This window comes from Syngnathoides biaculeatus, chromosome 10, assembly GCF_019802595.1.
Source record: "Syngnathoides biaculeatus isolate LvHL_M chromosome 10, ASM1980259v1, whole genome shotgun sequence".
NCBI lineage: Eukaryota > Metazoa > Chordata > Actinopteri > Syngnathiformes > Syngnathidae > Syngnathoides > Syngnathoides biaculeatus.
In genome coordinates, this window is record NC_084649.1 from 5,524,956 (window position 1) to 5,545,133 (window position 20,178).

Consider the following 20,178-nt stretch of genomic DNA (forward strand, 5'->3'; position numbering starts at 1 on the left):
AAGGGTGATTAAGGATAGAGATGGAAATGTGTTGACTGGTGCCGGTAGTGTACTAAATAGATGGAAAGAATACTTTGAGAAGTTGATGAATGAAGAAAATGAGAGAGAAGGAAGAGTTGAAGAGGCAAGAGTGAAGGACCAGGAAGTGGAAATGATTACTAAGGGGGAAGTCAGAAAGGCACTACAAAGGATGAAAAATGGAAAGGCAGTTGGTCCTGATGACATACCGGTAGAGGTATGGAAGCATTTGGAGAGATGGCTGTGGAGTTTTTGACCAACTTATTCAACAGAATACTAGCGGGCGAAAAGATGCCTGAAGAATGGAGGAAAAGTGTTCTAGTTCCCATTTTTAAGAACAAAGGGGATGTTCAGAGCTGTGGGAACTATAGAGGAATAAAGTTGATGAGCCACACAATGAAGTTATGGGAAAGAGTAGTGGAGGCTAGACTCAGGACAGAAGTAAGTATCTCCGAGCAACAGTATGGTTTCATGCCTAGAAAGAGTACCACAGATGCATTATTTGCCTTGAGGATGCTCGTGGAAAAGTACAGAGAAGGTCAGAAGGAGCTACATTGTGTCTTTGTGGATCTAGAGAAAGCCTATGACAGAGTACCAAGAGAGGAACTGTGGTACTGCATGCGTAAGTCTGGTGTGGCAGAGAAGTATGTTAAAATAGTACAGGACATGTATGATGGCAGCAGAACAATGGTGAGGTGTGCCTTAGGTGTGACAGAGGAATTTAAGGTGGAGGTGGGACTGCATCAGGGATCAGCTCTGAGCCCCTTCCTGTTTGCAGTGGTAATGGATAGGCTGACAGATGAGGTTAGACTGGAATCCCCTGGACCATGATGTTCGCAGATGATATTGTCATATGCAGTGAAAGCAGGGAGCACGCAGAGGAACAATTGGAAAGATGGAGACATGCACTGGAAAGGAGAGGAATGAAGATTAGCCGAAGTAAAACAGAATATATGTGCGTGAATGAGAAAAGTGGAGGGGGAAGAGTGAGGCTACAGGGAGAAGAGATAGCGAGGGTGGATGACTTCAAATACTTGGGGTCAACAATCCAGAGCAATGGTGAGTGTGGTAAGGAAGTGAAGAAACGGGTCCAAGCAGGTTGGAACAGCTGGCGAAAGGTGTCTGGTGTGTTATGTGACAGAAGAGTGTCTGCTAGGATGAAGGGCAAAGTTTACAAAACAGTGGTGAGGCCGGCCATGATGTACGGATTAGACGGTGGCACTGAAGAAACAACAGGAAGCTGAACTGGAGGTGGCAGAAATGAAGATGTTGAGGTTCTCGCTCGGAGTGACCAGGTTGGATAGGATTAGAAATGAGCTCATTAGAGGGACAGCCAAAGCTGGATGTTTTGGAGACAAGATTCGAGAGAGCAGACTTCGATGGTTTGGACATGTTCAGAGGCGAGAGAGTGAGTATATTGGTAGAAGGATGCTGAGGATGGAGCTCCCAGGCAAAAGGGCGAGAGGAAGACCAAAGAGAAGGTTTATGGATGTGGTGAGGGAAGACATGAGGGCAGTTGGGGTTCGAGAGGAAGATGCAGGAGATAGGCTAAGATGGCAAAAGATGACACGCTGTGGCGACCCATAACGGGACAAGCCGAAAGGAAAAGAAGAAGAAGAAGAAGATTTCACAGGGTTAGCAGCCTAAACAAAAAGGCCCAGATTTCCTTCTCTTTGGCCACTTTGTCTAGCTTTTCTAGGGCAGGGTTCATACTCAGTCTGACCAAAAATATTTAAGGGCTTTTTAGGGGCATTCTTAGGGGCTGACACGAAAAATTTAGGGCTGACACGGAAAAATTTTAGGGCCGACACAAAAATTTTAGGGCCATCATGGGAAATCAAGAGTAAGGAAAAAAGACTCACCCAATGGTGCCATCAACCGTTCTTGGTTATCAAATATTCCAGTACCTCAGTACCTGTGACAGTGATCACCTGTCGCCCCTTGTGGTAGTTCTCACTGATATGACCATTGTCAACGTCTTCACATAACACTATACAGAAAAAAGGATTCTAACTACAATTGCAACTATATACACAAATGTCTTCTACTGATGTCTGTTTCAGCACCCCGACTCTAGCTCCTTGAGCCTACCCAGTGCCTCCTCTATTTGTTGCTGCAGAGGTGCCAAAGTGGCTCTCTTGTCCTTTGCTCTGCCTCTGAGAGCATTGGCCTCGGTGATAAACCTCAGATTCCTCTTTTCTTCTGCCTCCTCACACAGCCTGTCAGCCTTCTCAATAAGCTTAGATCTGTCAGTCTCTATTCTGTTTTTTTTGGCTTTGAGGCAGTAGAGATGAAAAGTGGGCAGCAATGCCAAATGTAGCCAGGTACGAAGTCTTCCTTTCCCCACAGTGGTAGTTTTTAGCAATGTCACTGTCTGGGAACATGACTGCAAACACTTTCGAATTATTTTCACAAGATTTGTAACTGTAATGGCTGTGGATCACTTTTAAAGTCCACACGATCTCTGCCTTTAACAAGTCCATCTTTGTGTATTGAACTACGTTCACAAAGCCTGACTTCTGGCTGGTTGAAGTCGATGGCTGGACAACTGTAGGTGCGCAATAGGGATCGCAACCGGTTACGAATGACCGATTATAACCGGTTTTCGGTTTTTAAAAAACAGAACCGTAATCGGACTTTCGTAATCGGTTAAAATTTTGAATCATTTCTTCCGGTTCCGGTACTCCACATTGCGCTATTTTTTCAACATCATTTCCACTTTTTTCAAGTTTTGCTGTTAGAGTAAAGTTGGACTCAAAAGAACATTCCGTTAAATCAAAGAAACATCAAACATGGCATCGAGGAAACGCTCCAAAGTATGAGACTAAACAGACATCAAAACACTACTCGCATAACGGGGGGGAACTCTGTGAACTCGTCACTCCGGAAGAGCAACAACAAAAACAGTCCGTGCGGAACCCCGCACCCCAACTCGAGGTCCCGCGGGTGAATTATGTAAACACCACTATGGTACTGGTTTTAAAACCGGTTAATCGTTTTTTTGCTACAGCTGTTTGGTTAAAACCGGTTATGAAAGTAAGCGCTTTTTTGCGATCCCGAGTGCGCATGCACTGCTAGTACCACTGCCTGAAGTAGATGCTTCACTATCTTGATATTTTAGAAACAGATTCATACCAAAGGAAGATGAGAGAGTCTTCGCCAAATCAGCATGTCTCCTGTTTTGCCGGTGCAACTCCAGCGCTTTGACGCCCATCTTTTCAAGCTGGTAACTCTGCTTGCACAGATGGCAGTAAAACATGTGCCGATCTTTTGGATCTCGACGAACCGAGCTCCCAAACTCCTTACTTTCATCCCAAGCTTCTTGAAAAATGCACTTCCCCGTGATACGTTGGATCGATGAAAGAACTACGCTATGTCGTAACGAAGACAAAGTGAAATGCCTACTCACGGAAACAAACAATGGACTATCGACAAGATGGCGACTAGTTGTCAACACGGTGACTTCTGTTGACAATTTCTGGCTCATTTGGACGGCAGACGGATCGCTATTTTTTTTTAAAATAAAAGATTATTTTTTAGGGAGAATTTTGGCGGTAGAGGTCCTCCCTTTGATTTTTTTTAATTTAAGGCCTTTTTAGGGGCTTGACCGGTTTTCGCGGATTTTAAGGACTTTTAGGAGCCCCTAAATGCACCTTCGAAAATTTAGGGGTTTTTAGGGACTTTTAGGGCCGCGTGCGAACCCTGTAGGGGGATTCTGAAGATGCTCCCAAGTAAGCTGGAAACAGTCTCTCCAGCTGGTCCTGCGTCTTCTTGGGGCCTCCTCTCCATAGGACATGCCAATAACACCTATTGAGGCATCCAAATCAGCTGTTAGAGCCCCCTTATCTGGGTTCTTTCAATGCGAACTAACAGTGGCTCTACGCCCCTCTCAAATGACCAAAATTTTCATTCTTTCTCTAAGGGACCAACTAGACATTCTGCAGGGGAAACCCATTTCAATCACTGGAATCCATCTTTTTGTCAGAACCCACAGCTCGTGACAATATGTGAGTGTGGAAACGAGTGACTGGTCAATCGAAGGCTTCACCAACTGGCTCAGCACCTTCTTGACCACGGCAGACCAATGCAACGTCTGTCACACTGCAGAGGCTGTACTGATTTGCCTGTTGATCTTCAGACATCTGCCAAAAAGCAGAGACGCAATACTGAGCTATTAAACCAATTTATTAATCCAGTCTTGACTATAGTAGTTTCTAATAAAAACAACATGACGTTAGACATGGCTAGATGACTGGTTAGCACATTTGCCTCATAGTTCTGAGGACCCGGGTTCAAATCCGGCATCGCCTGTGTGGAGTTTGCATATTTTCCATGTGGCTTTGTGGGTTTTCTCCAGGTATGTAGGTTTCCTTCTACATTCCAAAAAAATGCACATGGTAGGTTAATTGAAGACTGCAAATTGTCCATAGCTATGAATGTGAGTGTGAATGGTTTTTTGTTTTTATGTGCCCTGTGAGTGAACCCCGTCACCCGTAAGCAGTTGTCTGGGATAGGCTCTAAGATACCTCCGATACTAGTGAAGATAAAAGACATTTGATACTCCCGCGGTGATGCGGTCATCAGCTCCCGCATTGCATCACATGACCTATGCACTGCCCCATGCAGCACTTTTGTGTAGCGTGTGTGTAGCCTTGCCCCAAACACATAAAAAAAAAATTGCTGCATGGGGAAAGCCACGGAGCTCATCCTGTCACGTCCCATCGGAAACGAGAGTAGGACCCAAATGCAGGAACTCGGAAGACGCAAGGTAGTTCAAGAAGAGACGCGTTTATTGTATGCAGAGGTAGGGGATCGAGCAGGCAGTCCGGTGCAGATGAGCGGACAGGCAGGAGTCGGTACACGGGGAAACAATCAACGCAGGCAGAAGTATCAAGGAGTCAGGCTTACAAGGTTGGTCAGAGAACGGACGGATGTCGGTACACACAGGTTCAGTCAGGAATACGAGAGTGCTGGAACGGGACATAAAGCTCAACGAACTGGCCGAGGACCAGTCGTCACCGGGTCCTATATATACAGGGGATGATCAGCCCGCATGAGGCGCAGGTGTGCACCTCCCAATTAGCGCAGCCGCGCGGGCACCCGCACAGCTCGTGCTGAAGCGGCAGGATCATGACAGTACCCTCCCCTCAAAGGCAGGGCTCCCAGACGTGCCTAAACGAAAAAACAGACAATAATAACACAGGCAGGGGTGGGCGGAAGGGGGTCCGGAGGAGGGCACGCCCCCCCCCTGAACCCCAGACTGGTGGCCATCCAGGCCACCAAACACGAGGCGTCCGGGCAGACAGGTCAGGAGGACGACCCGGACGCCAAGCACCAGGGTCCCCACGGGGCGACTCGGGCGGACGACCTCTGTGAGGAACCAAACGGCGAAGCAGGAACCAGGACGAGACAGGCCACTGCTCTGGACGAGAACCTCCCACACCGTCGTTCCAAGACGACCAGGGATTGGTCGCCAACGAGGCCAGGTCATGAAGCGGCTGGGAGCCATCTGGAGCGAATAGGATGATGGTGAGAAGGACCAGAGCAATGACCACCACCATCCCGTAGTCTCTCCAGCTCCAGGGCGGCTCCACAGAACTCCCCAGCTCCTCCTGGACAGGAACGTGAGAAGGCGGCACCAGTACCGCCCCCTCCTGGACAGCAACTTGAGAAGGCGGCGCCAGTACCGCCCCCTCCTGGACAGCAACTTGAGAAGGCGGCGCCAGTACCGCCCCCTCCTGGACAGCAACGTGAGAAGGCGGCGCCAGTACCGCCCCCTCCTGGACAGCAACGTGAGAAGGCAGCGACCCCGTCGCCGCCTCCTCCTGGACAGGAACGTGAGAAGGCAGCGACCCCGTCGCCCCCTCCTGGACAGGAACGTGAGAAGGCAGCGACCCCGTCGCCGCCTCCTGGACAGGAACGTGAGAAGGCGGCAGCAGCATCACCAACTCCACCTCCTCCTGGACGGGAGCGTGAGGCGGCTGGGGAACTGTCGCCACCTCCTGGACAGGAACGTGAGGGCGTGCCCGTAGCCGACAGAGCAGGAACAGGGAGCGGCCGCGGGCCGGTCGCCGACAAAGCAGGAGTGTGGAGCGTCCGCGGGCCTGTCGCCACTGCCACTCCAGAGCACGGACGAGAAGCGGCTGTGGAGACGTTGCCACCTCCTGGACAGCAACGTGAGGCGGCATCGGGTCGGTCCCCACTGCCACGTGAGCTTGCAGTGCATCCGCTGAAACAGCAACGTGGGCGTGGCGCGGTGGCGAATCCGTTTCCAGGGCAACGAGAACCTGAGTAGGCGGAGAGTCAGTCGAAACTGACACGTGGGCGTGTCTCGGGAGCGGGTCAGTTCCAACTGCCGCGTGAGCTCTGCTCGGAACCGCCAAAACCTCGACGTGGGAATGGCGAGGAGGCGGGTCAGACTCCACAGCTACATGCATTTGGCGAGGTGGCGAGTCTGTTCCCACTGTGGCGTGCACTTGGCAAGGGGGCGGGTTGGTTTCCACGGCTACGTGAACCTGAGCAGGCGGAGAGTCAGTCGAAACTGACACGTGGGCGTGTCTCGGAAGCGGGTCAGTTCCAACTGCCACGTGAGCCTGCCTCAGCAGCGAGTCCGTCGCCGTTGCGACGTCAGCGTAGCTCAGCTGTTTCGCTAATCCTTGCCGGACCTGGGCCGTGAGAGCCACAAATTCGGCGCTCTGCCGCTCTATCTGCGCCCGCATTTCGCGACAGAACGCCTCATGATTTGGCGGCTCTTCCTCCCTCTGGGCTGGAAGCTTCGCCACCAGCTGCGGGTCTGCCGGTCTCACCGTTGCCGGCGAGGAGTGGGAGGACGGTGTCTTCGTTGCCGCGCAGCGGGAAGCACCGGGGAGCGCCCGGCCGGGGCGTCTCCTCTGGCCGCCACGCGGAGGTCCCGGATAGATAGCCAAGCGGGTTCCCTCGTACCGATAGGTGTACTTGGATCCACCGGGCGAAGAAGTTCGGGTGCTGGGAACGCGGGGAGGCGGAGCAAACTGACTGGGATGAAAAGCCGGGCAAAGAGATTCAAACTCAAAGTCGTCGGAGTCGTACTCTGGCAGCCGGTCAAACAAATCGTGGTCCTCCTCATATTCCGAAAAGTCAGAGTCCAGAAGAATATGAGGAGCCGGACGGGTCGTGTTCGGGACGTATTCATACCTCGCTGGCGGAGCGTAAGACACGGGAGCGGAGGACATCAGAGAGCCTACCTGGATCGGACAGGCTTGGTCCTCCGGCAGACGGTCTACCTTGCGTCGGTCCCGACGACCCCGGGTCTCTCCTGCTGGGTCCTGTATTGGCCAGTTCGTTCTGTCACGTCCCATCAGAAACGAGAGTAGGACCCAAATGCAGGACTCGGACGATGCAAGGTAGTTCAAGGAGAAACGTTTATTATATGCCGAGGTCGGGGATCGAGCAGGCAGTCCGGTGCAACAGCGGTAGTTGGGACGTCGGGCGAAGAGAGCAGGTGAGCGGGCAGGCAGGAGTCGGTACACAGGAGAACGATCGGAAGACGCAAGGTAGTTCAAGAAGAGACTTGACTATAGTAGTTTCTAATAAAAACAACATGACGTTAGCTATGGCTAGATGACTGGTTAGCACATTTGCCTCATAGTTCTGAGGACCCGGGTTCAAATCCGGCATCGCCTGTGTGGAGTTTGCTTATTTTCCATGTGGCTTTGTGGGTTTTCTCCAGGTATGTAGGTTTCCTTCTACATTCCAAAAAAATGCACATGGTAGGTTAATTGAAGACTGCAAATTGTCCATAGCTATGAATGTGAGTGTGAATGGTTTTTTGTTTTTATGTGCCCTGTGAGTGAACCCCGTCACCCGTAAGCAGTTGTCTGGGATAGGCTCCAAGATACCTCCGATACTAGTGAAGATAAAAGACATTTGATACTCCCGCGGTGGTGCGGTCATCAGCTCCCGCATTGCATCACATGACCTATGCACTGCCCCATGCAGCACTTTTGTGTAGCGTGTGTGTGTAGCCTTGCCCCAAACACATAAAAAAAAAATTGCTGCATGGGGAAAGCCACGGAGCTCATCCTGTCACGTCCCATCGGAAACGAGAGTAGGACCCAAATGCAGGAACTCGGAAGACGCAAGGTAGTTCAAGAAGAGACGCGTTTATTGTATGCAGAGGTAGGGGATCGAGCAGGCAGTCCGGTGCAGATGAGCGGACAGGCAGGAGTCGGTACACGGGGAAACAATCAACGCAGGCAGAAGTATCAAGGAGTCAGGCTTACAAGGTTGGTCAGAGAACTGACGGAGGTCGGTACACACAGGTTCAGTCAGGAATACGAGAGTGCTGGAACGAGACATAAAGCTCAACGAACTGGCCGAGGACCAGTCGTCACCGGGTCCTTTATATACAGGGGATGATCAGCCCGCATGAGGCGGAGGTGTGCGCCTCCCAATTAGCGCAGCCGCGCGGGCACCCGCACAGCTCGTGCTGAAGCGGCAGGATCATGACACATCCCTCGTGATTGGGTCATTTTTGTCACATGCTGCGATGACGTACTCATTGTTCCTCCTGGCTCCACGTACCAACTACTCTGCTGCCTTCTCAATTGATTTTGCAGCATAATTAAACGTATCACCCGGTCATTTAGGTCCATTTGTTCAAATAGACACGGTTCCACATCACCATTGTTGTTGCTTTGTTCCTTGTTACAGAAAGTAATAACGACTACAAGAAATGACCAAAATGTGCCTAAGGAAACCCCACCCTGTGGTGTCCTAGCCAACACTAGCCGTAGCAACACGTCAGAGTTGGAGAAGAACTGCAGCACATATTCAAAACTGTGCGCATGAGTTGTGCTCAAGTATAAAGGCAAACTACGCACAGAAAGCCCATTGTTACGTCAGAGGGGTTACGCGGGAGTATAAAGAAGGCTTGAGGTTAGAAAAAAATAGATGAATGGATGATGTTAGCTATGGGTAGTTGAAGCTACATCCACATCAAAGAACTTTACTTTTCACAACTTATCTCGCGAGCATTATTCTGCTCAATAATACACTGGCATGGAAATGGGAGTTAAGAACATTCGTAAAGAGATCCTCTCATACCCCCAAAATTATAAAATTAGCATTTCAATCCTGGAAGATCTGTTTTATCATTACTCTGTGATCGTAGACATATACTGTATCAATATAAGACCCATATATCAGTATACCAATTAAAGTGCATTACGAGGGTTACACTACTTCAAATTAACCGTAAGTAAATATGGTTACTTGTGTGTCAAAGGTGTGAACGACCAAACAGTGTTTGGGTACCTTTGTCAGGGGTAAAGGGTGGGGATGTCCAGCTGGTGCGAGCTTAACAGTGGTCTCCCAGATGTGTGGGTCGAAGAGCTCTCGGGCAGTAACCATGAATTGAATGGGTTCCGAAATGTTTCCAAATTCCTGCTCAGCATACACGGCGCCATCAGGCCTCACACTGAAGTTGGGGTCGCTACTAACAAAGCCCACCTCTCTGCTGTGCTGGCAGTCTTCAAACTTCACTGCAGAGAAACAGAAAGAAAGAGGTTACTGAATTACAGAACATCAAAGTGAGATTTACTTCATGAGGGTTTGGCAAATCCTTGACACATTTTAAGATTAACCTGCACCCGTCAAAATATATCTTGAAATATCTCATCCCTTTTGCTGTCACTTCTGATTCCTCACTTTGACACGTCTGGCAAAATGAACTGCTTATCTTTTTGTGAACCAGATTCACAGGGGAGCCTAATTCTCTTTTGTATCATTCTTTCCAAACGAGACAGATAGCAACGTCAAAACGGAATTTCTCTCAGCTTCTCCAGGGAAAGCATGAGGAGTATGCCCAAAGGATGTTAGCCTGACTGGGTTGAATGCAGACATTGCTTTGCTGTCAAGCACATGGGTTTCATGCTTGTTTGGACACATTTTGTTGGGGTGTATGACCATTCCTCTTTACACTTTGCATTAACGATGTCATGAATTCCTAAACTGTCAAATTAAGAATGCAGTGGTGGTTTGGTTTAAAAGTTACTGTATATTTACTTCCCTGACCCTTCCCACCTGTAAGCAAGTCGGTTCACACCATAATCCTCCAAGCATATCTTTATGGACTGGGGCTCAGTTATACTGGAAGAGAAGGTGGCCTACCTCTCACGGGAATAAGATTTAATGGGGCGAAGGAATTAAGCCTTATCCCTGATCAAGTACATCATTTCCCATTCTTTCCCTATAGTACATGAGTATTTTTTTTTTTTTTATAAATATAGTAAACATACTGAAACATGAGCGATGATGAGCACTTCAGCGCAGCCATTCTAGTGACAGCTGACATAAATATGCCGTTACAGCACCCCAAACACAGAACAAACCGCCAGCATCAGACAGACACAACAGTTTCATCCCAGCGGCAAATGTTATCAATGCTAAATGCATCATCATCCCATGACTCACAGTATGGTGGAATGGCATGCGTGCCTGGAATAAATGATGGCTGTTTTCAGCATGTCACCGCTGTTAAAACACACGAACACCGAGTTGAAACGCATGTGCTGTGATCATATCTCAAACTCTGGCTGCTGATAAAAAGACAAATTGATTTCATAAATCACCGAGGCAATGGAGCTACTTTTATGAGCAATGGCAGAGTGATTTTTCAAAAATCCAGTCTGAAAAATTATACACAGCCAGCTATTTATCAACCCATCTATTTAATTTATTGCTCAGCTTCCTGTCAAAAGTAAGTCCCAAACAACAGGCTAATAAAGCAGCATCTTCTCCGCCGTTTCAGCTTAGCATCAAACAAATGACGGCGCTTGTGTTCACCATCTGAGTAATTGCACGCAAAATGAAATGGAGGTAAACACGGCATCAACAATGTGTGCATCTGTCTTTGTTGGCAAATGCCATCCATATTTTTATTAAAACAACCCACGCCGTTGAACAATGTCCTTTCGGGAGTGAAAAGCTTTGTGCAAAATTATCGCTTGGCTTTATGCCACGCACAAAGCAGGTGGTGATTTAACAACAGGTTGTGACAAAGATAACAAAGACCTCCTTAAAATTGGCCACAGATTAATAGTGATGGCAGGCATCCATTATGTAAATGGGTTCAATTTGCTTGAACTGAGCTGGCTAATTGTTGTCACTCAGACCGGTCTCTTGTGGTGCAGCTGGAACAGTGACACGTGCCACTTCTACACGTGTGTTTATGTTCCTATGGGTATGCGTGCGTGTGTGTGTGCAGCTATGCCCATAGGAGTTAGTTCAAAGAACACCACGCTTAAGAAGATGAGCTGGAGCAGAGACTTCAGTTTTAGTGTTAATTCTTCAATAACAACAGCAAGGTCTCTAAGGGTCTGTGTAAAATCACTGGTGTGTGTTATGACTTGTGTTCCACTTGGCATGCAAACATAAATTTGGTTTATGAAACATTTGCGGCACTGTATGCTTTTGATTTTTAAAAATTCAACCAGACCTCTGTTTTCAAAGATTGAGTGGAGGTGCCTGACCCTGATTTGAGTCATGTTCTTCTCCAAAAATATGAAGAAATCCTTTGCTTTTCATGCCGTTTTGAACAGGAAGACGTGCGTAAATTTTGATGGAGATACAGTGTGAAAATGTGTGGTGGGACAACATAATTTGACAAAACAAAATCTACAAACAGTAACTAATGTATCAAATTAATCATACAAATGTCAAGAAAGGTGTCAGGGAAATCAACAGTTTCCAGTCGTCGAACGGCTTGCTCCCAAGCATGATTTCTTTCAAAATTGTGCGTCTACTTCTTCTTTTTCTTTCGTCTTGTCCAGTTAGGGGTCGCCACAGCATGTCATCTTTTTCCATTTAAGCCCATCTCGTGCATCCTCCTCTCTCACACCCACTGACCTCATGTCCTCCCTTACAACATCCATCAACATTTTCTTTGGTCTTCCTCTCGCTCGTCTGGTAGCTCTATCCTCAGCACCTTTCTACCAACATACTCACTCTCTTGCCTCTGGACATGTCCAAAGCATCGAAGTCTGTTCTCTCTAACCTTGTCTCCAAAACATCCAACTTTGACTGTCCCTCTAATGACCTAATTTCTAATCCTATCCGACCTGTTCACACCAACCGAGAACCTCAGCATCTTCATTTCTGCTACCTCAAGTTCTTCAAACTTTCAACCTTCCAACCTTTCAAAATTGTGCATCGCCAAATAAAAAATCTAAACCATATATTGATCAACTGTACATTAGAAATCCAATTTGAATATGATTAATTCAAACCTGGAGACCCAAAAATGAAGAAAAATAATATTTTAGGATATTCACATCAGCAGAGCATGGAGACCATTTTTAATGTTTCAGGTGCTTTTATGTCAGAAACATCCCTATTGCATCGGCCATTTACTATAAAACAGTATCTGTGCATGAGGATGTTCGACACCATTGTGAGCACTTTAGTGAACATGTTCGTGTGTTTCTCTTTGTGTTAGTGTATTCTACTATCCACAACAGATTGATGGGCTGCTGATGGTGTTGTCCTTACGCTTGGTTACTCGGATCGAGACACATGTAGCAGAAAACATGGTGGCCGACAGAGCGGCTACTGCATTGCGAAGGCGGCTTGAAATGAGTGCTGCTGTATGACAGGCAACTACGTATATTAAGTCATGCTTTAGCACTTGTCTTTTCCTGCTTGTGGATCATCTTCTGTGACCTTGGACCATGATCTTGGCCTTGTGACCCACCCCAAATCCCTGCAACCATAGATTGAATACCCAGTGGTTTGTATAGCAATGAAAAAGATAACAACAAAGAATAAAAAAAAATGGGTATACATTAACTGGATTATGGAAAAAAAAAATCCACAAATAGAGTCGTAGTCAAAAATTTCCCTTGATCAAACAGGACAGTTTGAAGTTTACACTCCCTTAGAAGCATCTCTCGGGCAGCTAAATGTGGTCAACAAAATATCACATTCTAGACTCGATACACATCAACGAAGTTGAACTTCTGTTGATTCTCTTCAACCTTTCACCTGAAAATCACCCTAACAGTATTGACTTTGGATGAAAATTATGCTAATTAAGCAGGAAAGGTGAAGAGTTGATTTTTATAGACGCACTAACTCATTTGAGAGTGTTGATTTATGAATTTTGCAAGACGTGACACAAAGGAAATTGCTTTAAAATTCTTTTGACGTATTTAATTACTGCAGCACAAAGTTGTTTGAGCTTGGATTGCTGTTTATTAGTGTAGTAGTAGTTTGCATTTACAGTTAGATATTAAATGCTGAGTTCAATATTAAACGCTGGCGTTCATGATTTAAAATAACTGTGAAACTGTGCCGGCTTACTCGGTTGTTTTGAGCAGTAATTGCTAAGTACAATAGATCACAATCATACTCCCAATGGATATCTTTAAATTAATTAATTTTTAAATGCTTGAAGGTAGGTACATTTAAAACACATTGAGTTACCTATGAAATGCACAGTATAAATACATCTATCTGCTTCCTTTTACAACATTAATTTTCTCCCAAATGTTTTGCTCCGACAATTTTGAAATAATTTCTCTGCCTCTGCTATTCACATAATGTCAACAAAAAAGGAAGCTATGAGCTTAGAGACTAGAGCTTGGCTACTGTATGTGTCAGATGTGTGTAACATGGTCAGTGCTGGCAGATATGAGTGAACGAGGGTGACAGAAAGGGTGGTGGGTGGGAGATAAATTGAATGGGAGGTTGTGATGCGCTCTTTAAATATAATTATTGCAGTAATGCTTTGATGAGCATGGGTATTAATGTCTTCACTTCCTGCAGATGTGTATCCATAATATGGAGGTGTAAGTACTATACAGTATATGTGTGTATGGAGAAAGTGGTGTCAGCTACAATGAGCAGACATTACTCTTTTAAAACTGTTATTAGTTGTTCACTTGCAAGGTTGAATAAGACCTTCGTCATATTAACACTACTCTTGTCATGACTATACGGCTAACAACGCCCCCCCCCCACACACACACACATGCAAACACGTCTTCCATGGCTTCTTTTTTGCCCCTTTATCACCCTCCTTCTTCAGCAGGTAGAACATGTGTGAAAGAAGATGCCCCTGCCATCAAGAGCAAGGCGTGGGTGCATGAAAGTAGATGATGTTGTGCGGGCCAAACGTTAAGAAGGGAGATTTTAATAGGATTGGATTCAGATTTTCTTTTTCTATGCACACCCATTACATGGGTTCCTTGGTTTATGATGGCATCCACATACAAGTTTTCAAGGGTATGAACAACACACAGTTTACACTTTGCTTAGGCACAAGTCTGGGTTACGTTGCCGCTGTGGAATGAAACTCTATTGGCCTTTTAGATTCTTATAGGTTTTCTCCATCCCTGGCTCTTCCGTTTATCTCTGCATTAGTCTCCTCTCGTGTGCATTTATGAGGAGGCTTGAGGAATAAAAAGGGAAAAAGGGGCAGATGAAGTGGGAGAGTGGGAGAAAAGCAGAGCGGATCCAATTAAAAGGACTGGATCACAGATTGTAGTTGCAGGCATCAGTGATCAATACGGCTTCTCTCCTCTTGTCTTGCGGGCTACACACACCAAGATTAGAAATGTTTGCCCCCACATTTTTTTTTCAGACCGATAGAAGTACAAGTAAATACTCACACTTGAGTGTTCACCGATAAGTACTGACACCACTTTTGTCCTTTTGATACCTAAAATGAACCGAATTGTGAGCAAAGACGTCCCTTTCTTCTTTCATGTATTTGTTTCTTTCTTGCTTTCTTGACTACCTTGAACCCTGACCCTAACCTTTGCCTGAAAAAATAAATAAAAAATCATTTCAAACCTAATCCTTTGATTCAATTCACGGCATGGTCTTCAATACCTTAGTTTCAAACCATAATTTGAAGCCAGCTTTTTTAAAACGCTCACCCTGAATTGAAACTGTAACTTGAAAACCTAACCCAAGCACATTAATGTCCCGATCCAACTTTTCCAGTTCCGATCTGAAATAGATATTACAGCCATGAGTTTTGGCTGAGACTAAAATCACTCTGATCTGGTCAGAGTCAGCCTTTCACAGCTATCTTAGGGCAAGAGGCGGGTCACACCCTGAACTCGTCACCAGTCATTTGCCGTGCACATATAAACAAAGAACCATTCCCACTCACATCCATGCCTATGACAAATTTGAAATCTTCAATAAAGCGACCACAGATGGTTTGGAGATGTGAGAGGAAAGCAGAGCAGCAGGCAATGCCTGAAAAACATCCACATAGATCCACTAGCCCCATGTTCTATATGATAACAAGAAACGTTCCTTTGAAATACAGCAGACAATACAAATTTTTTGTATTGTTTTTTTTCTTTTTCGAGTTTGTTTGTTTTTTGTCTAAGTGGATCCCGCTCCTCGGTGGGACTTTGCCCTACAGGCTTACCATTCAATTTAGCACAAGCAGAGAAGGAGCGATGCTTATCACAGCAATTTCTTTTTTTAAAGAGGTGAAACGAGGAAACAGCCTCAAGGCAATGTCTGTCTACACTATGTCTGTTATCTTCTTGTACAATGTAATGATTTTACATAGCCCAAGGAGAGGTGGTGGGACAGTACTCGGGCCGAATGAACTTTGGGCTGGGATCAAGGAACAAAAGGGGCTTCTGGGTAATATCAGTGCCTCTCACAGAGCCATATAATTACCGTGATGAAAACTCATTATTCTCACGTAAGTACTTTTTTTTGGAGGTCTCACACTGCGCAAAAGAAAATGGTTTCATATGAGGAGCAAACTTTTTTAGTTTAGATAACGCTTTAACTTTATAATAGCTGGCAGAAGGCATCAGTGCCTTCCATTTGAATGAGAGAGAACATTTGGGATGAATGCCGTAGATTGTGGGTCATATGTTGACAGCAGCTCTTAGTATTTACTACCACAGAGGACATCCTCAAACGAGATGACGTCCCCTGGAACAAGGTAACTACTGAATTTTGTTCCACTTTGCATCACCCTCTGTATCCGGTGGATCCGTCTGCGATTTACACCATTTTCCTCACCACCTTCTCCCCGTACGTGTGATTAGCATAATTGTGTTTGAATACTTCCCTGGTGATTGTTTAGCTGCTGTGTTCAACATCTTTGTTTGATTCCCAACAATTGCTCTAATTAGCATTACAAAATAATATCCACAGAGGATGAGCAGAAATATCTTATCATGCCTGACAGAATAATTTAAGGTTTGAGGTGCTTGAAGATGAGGCGAGACTTTTTGATAAAATGTGTTTAAAAGTGCATCTAAATTGGCATCTAATCCGAACGGAGTATATTCATCTTCAAGGAATGAAGATTCTATTAAGTCTGGATGCAACTAAATGCACAAGGTTTTAGCATTAACAGTAGTGTGGCAATAAGGCAGAGACAAGACGGTGTCAGTATAATCATGACATGCAACACATCTTATCTTGTCGTCTCCAGTCCAGATCACGACTTAAAACGCTAGTGATAAGACTTCAGGCAGATCCCATTTGTTATGTTTGTTTTTTTCATACGTTGCTCACTAATCCAGTCCCTCGTCAAACCACCTGGGCTACGTGATAGTTAGTCCCTGGGCTCCTGAGACAAGGGAAACAAGTAATCTGTTTATCCTTGAGAAGAGATCAAGGCCATTACAAGGTTCAGGTACACAGACTGATAGATGACTCCTCCCAAATGGTTTCAGTCACCAGTCATCAGTCACATTTGCCATTTGCCAGAGGTATTTGCATCTAGCCAAAAATGAGGATTTTGGTTTTTTTTCAAATGTACTTTTTTCTCATTTTATTTTTTTTTCACGTCATCCTACTAACTATGGTATGTGTTAAGTCACTGTTTTGTCATATTTGTCATTTGTGATTCAAAGAAAGTGTTTTATCATTCTCATGTTCAAACAAATTTTAAATTACATTTTTATACTTGTACATTATAAAATGTGACAAATTTTGAATGTAGAACAATTTTACTTGAACTGATGACTGTAATGTATGTAGTACCTGTAGTAGTAATTCAAATGTAATGATGGCAATAGTTTACCCCTAGAAATTGTTGTTTCCACAATTTTATGGCTAAAACATGGTTATTGGTTTTATGATCAACTATTAATATTTAAAACAATGTAATTGAAGTTCACATAAGAATAGTGTGCGGAATGAATAAGTCAATTTGAGCAAATGCATTATATTGGTTTTCAAAGGACAGGTCCTGCTCCCTCGTTGAAAAAGTGATCGTGTGTAATCTGATTAATCACATTATTCTTTGAGATTAGCAGCACTTTAGAAGAAAGACTACCTGGGCCTTCGAGAGTGCAATCCTCTTTAAAGCAACACATCTGATTTCATTTTAACAGATATTTTGCTTCAAGGTCAATATGCAACCCTCCCCCTTTTTACATTACATTACTAATATATTTGGACCCCACATTTCCGATTTCCACATCCTTTGTTAATTATGTGGCCCACCACACAACAATGTACAGTACATGTAAATGCAAAGCAATCATGATGAAAGATTTTGAAATGAATGAATGCCATTTGGACCTTTTTATACCCTTGGCTGCCTTGTCTGTGGCTCTATCTGCTATTTCTGTCCCACAAACCATTTATGAAAATCTGTGATGAGGAATAGGATTTATGTTTCAGGTCAAGGAGGGTGCTTTGAATAGCTGGATGAAAGGTAAACAGATGTCCTACTCTCACCCTTTCATATATTTCTTAGAGTCCCCATTTGACAGTTATCAGAAAGATCTGCAGTGATCCTTCAAGCCGGCATACACCAATCTCGTCAGAGGGCACGGCTAAGCCTCATTGTCTGCTATCGATGAAGGAGACACAATAGGAGAGGAGAGAGCAGCCCTTTTCTCAACTATGAGAGTGAATGGGCAGTGGTCTCCTATGGGCAATGCAGCTAAACCATTACTCTTATCATTGCCGGAAAACTCACCCTGGGCCAGGAAAAAAAGGTTTGGAAAGGTCAAATGAGTGCGTCTCATAATGTGTGTGTGTGTGTGTGTGTGTCTGTATATACATGTGTTTGTCTCCTCCCTGCATCTTTAAACACCAGACATTTCCCTATTTCTCATTAACTGATAATGCATCATTCGCGACCTTGTGATAAAATACCTGGAGACCAATCATTAATCGATCAGAAAACATGGCAGTTCAGGGAAAAGGTGAGGATACGTTAACATGTTGTCAGACAAGTAATGGAGATATAATTTTTACATAAGCAAGGTCCACCATGATGATTTTTTTTATTACTTAGAAATATATCATTTAATCAAAAGCCTTTGAAAACAATAATTCCAGTCACTGATGGTGTTACGGGTCACCGCCCTGACTTCTGTACAGATTTCGAAACAGACCTGAAAAAAAAAACTGGTTTGTCTACCAAAGTAATTAAATTTTGTCTGCATGGTGGAACTGATCTCTGTACATTTTATTTTCATTTTCTACACTGGTTATTTTCATTAGCCACACTACTAGCCACAGTGCACATACAGTCAAAGAAGGCTTGACACTCACATTCAGACCCATGAAAAAAATTGTCTTTAATTAACCTAACATGCATGTTTTTGGAAAATGGAGGAAACAGAGGCACCTGGAGACAACCCACTGAGGCACCGGGAGAAGCTGCAAAGTCAACACATAGAGGTCGCAGTGCAAAGTTGAAATCATAACCTCAAAACTATAGGCTAACCAGTCAATCCCGGTGCCTCTGCCAATAGTTCAGTTCAAGAGAAAAAATTAATGGTGACTGGAATATGGCAAAAGAGCATGGAAGAATAATTTCAGGTTTCCACATTCATAAAAAAAAAGAATTTTTGGGGGGATGGAGGAATACAGTATTGTTTGATTTGGAATGTTACCAGCAGGGGTTTAAAGCCGCTCTTTTCTGATCAAGTATTTCAGTTCAGATTCCACTCAGTGACAGTGTTAAAATGAGTGTTAATGTGATCTGTGCCCTGTGACAGGGCATTGACCAATCCAGGGTGGACTCTGCCAACCACTCACAGTCATCTGGGATAGACTCTAGCTCACCATGACACTAAAGAAGCCAAGTGCTACAGAAAGTGTATGGATACTACTGAACAAATTCTTATTACCTACTGCAACTTGGATCTTCTTGTTCTTGCTCTTGCTCTTCCTCATTTGTTTTGTAGTGTTTGAATGCAAATCTCAGGGGTGACAGACATTGTTTCTTTATTAAGGTTAAAAAAATCGTGTTCAAAGTATTGTTGAACATACAATCACTGGAGGCAGGCGGGACTATGGTTGAACAGACTGAGCTGTATTTACAACGGCAAACTAATTGCCCTTATATTTGGCTGCCGACTCACAGCTGGGCCTCCTATTCGTGCCAACATCAGTTTGAAAGTGTGCAAATTGTGGACGTTTCCGATGCTTAGCCCGTCTTAGCAAGCCAGCAGCACTACTTGTGTCATACGCTAGCTTGCAAACCCATAACATATGCTTCGACTTGAACTGTCTGCTGTGCATAAATCTCTGCCATGCTGTTGGCAGACTGGTGACAGAGAGGCAGATGAGGACATCCAGTGCAGTATGAAGGATGATGGTAGCCTTATCCCCTTAGGGCCATGGTTATGGCACAGCATTGATCCAGTCACTCCTGAGCATGAAGACTAGAGCACTTTGGCTTTGTCAGCATTGTTCAGCTCACAATTGCTGAGAAACTCAAGGGGGAAACCCCAACAAAGTGGAGCATGAAATTCTGGAGCCAGGCAGGTGGACTGAAATTGCTAACTCACTGACCACTTCTGTTTTTTTTTTTTTTTGTAGACGTGTGCAATTTCACCAGCTTAATCTTCAGTTAAAAGCTACGGTTTATCCCAGTCTTCTGCTTCATCTTGACACAGAAACTTGTGTTTCTCTGATTTTGCAACTGGTCTGTCGGATAACTTAATTCTACTAATCCCTTAAGATCATTATTCGTTAATCAATGTTTTATCTTTCCAAGAAGTTCACCATGTGCATTTACATTGGGCATTAAGAAATAAACATGAAGGTAGAATCGCCAGCTACAATATTGGGTAAACACACACAATATAAAGAGAAACTATGTAAGTACAGTACATAAAAAGAACTGAGACTCCAATGTTCAGTTCAAGTTAACATATCAGATATTAA

At 44.8% G+C, this 20,178-nt stretch overlaps 1 protein-coding gene across 1 annotated transcript in view; it reads right to left on the reverse strand.

Annotated features, from left to right (window-relative positions):
- Positions 1 to 20,178, reverse strand: part of cdh4 (cadherin 4, type 1, R-cadherin (retinal)) — a 221,873-nt gene that overhangs the window by 80,373 nt on the left and 121,322 nt on the right. The window contains exon 3 of the mRNA XM_061833429.1: positions 9,313 to 9,539. Within this exon, the coding sequence (XP_061689413.1) occupies positions 9,313 to 9,539 (227 nt within the window). The remainder of the gene's footprint in view (positions 1 to 9,312; positions 9,540 to 20,178) is intronic.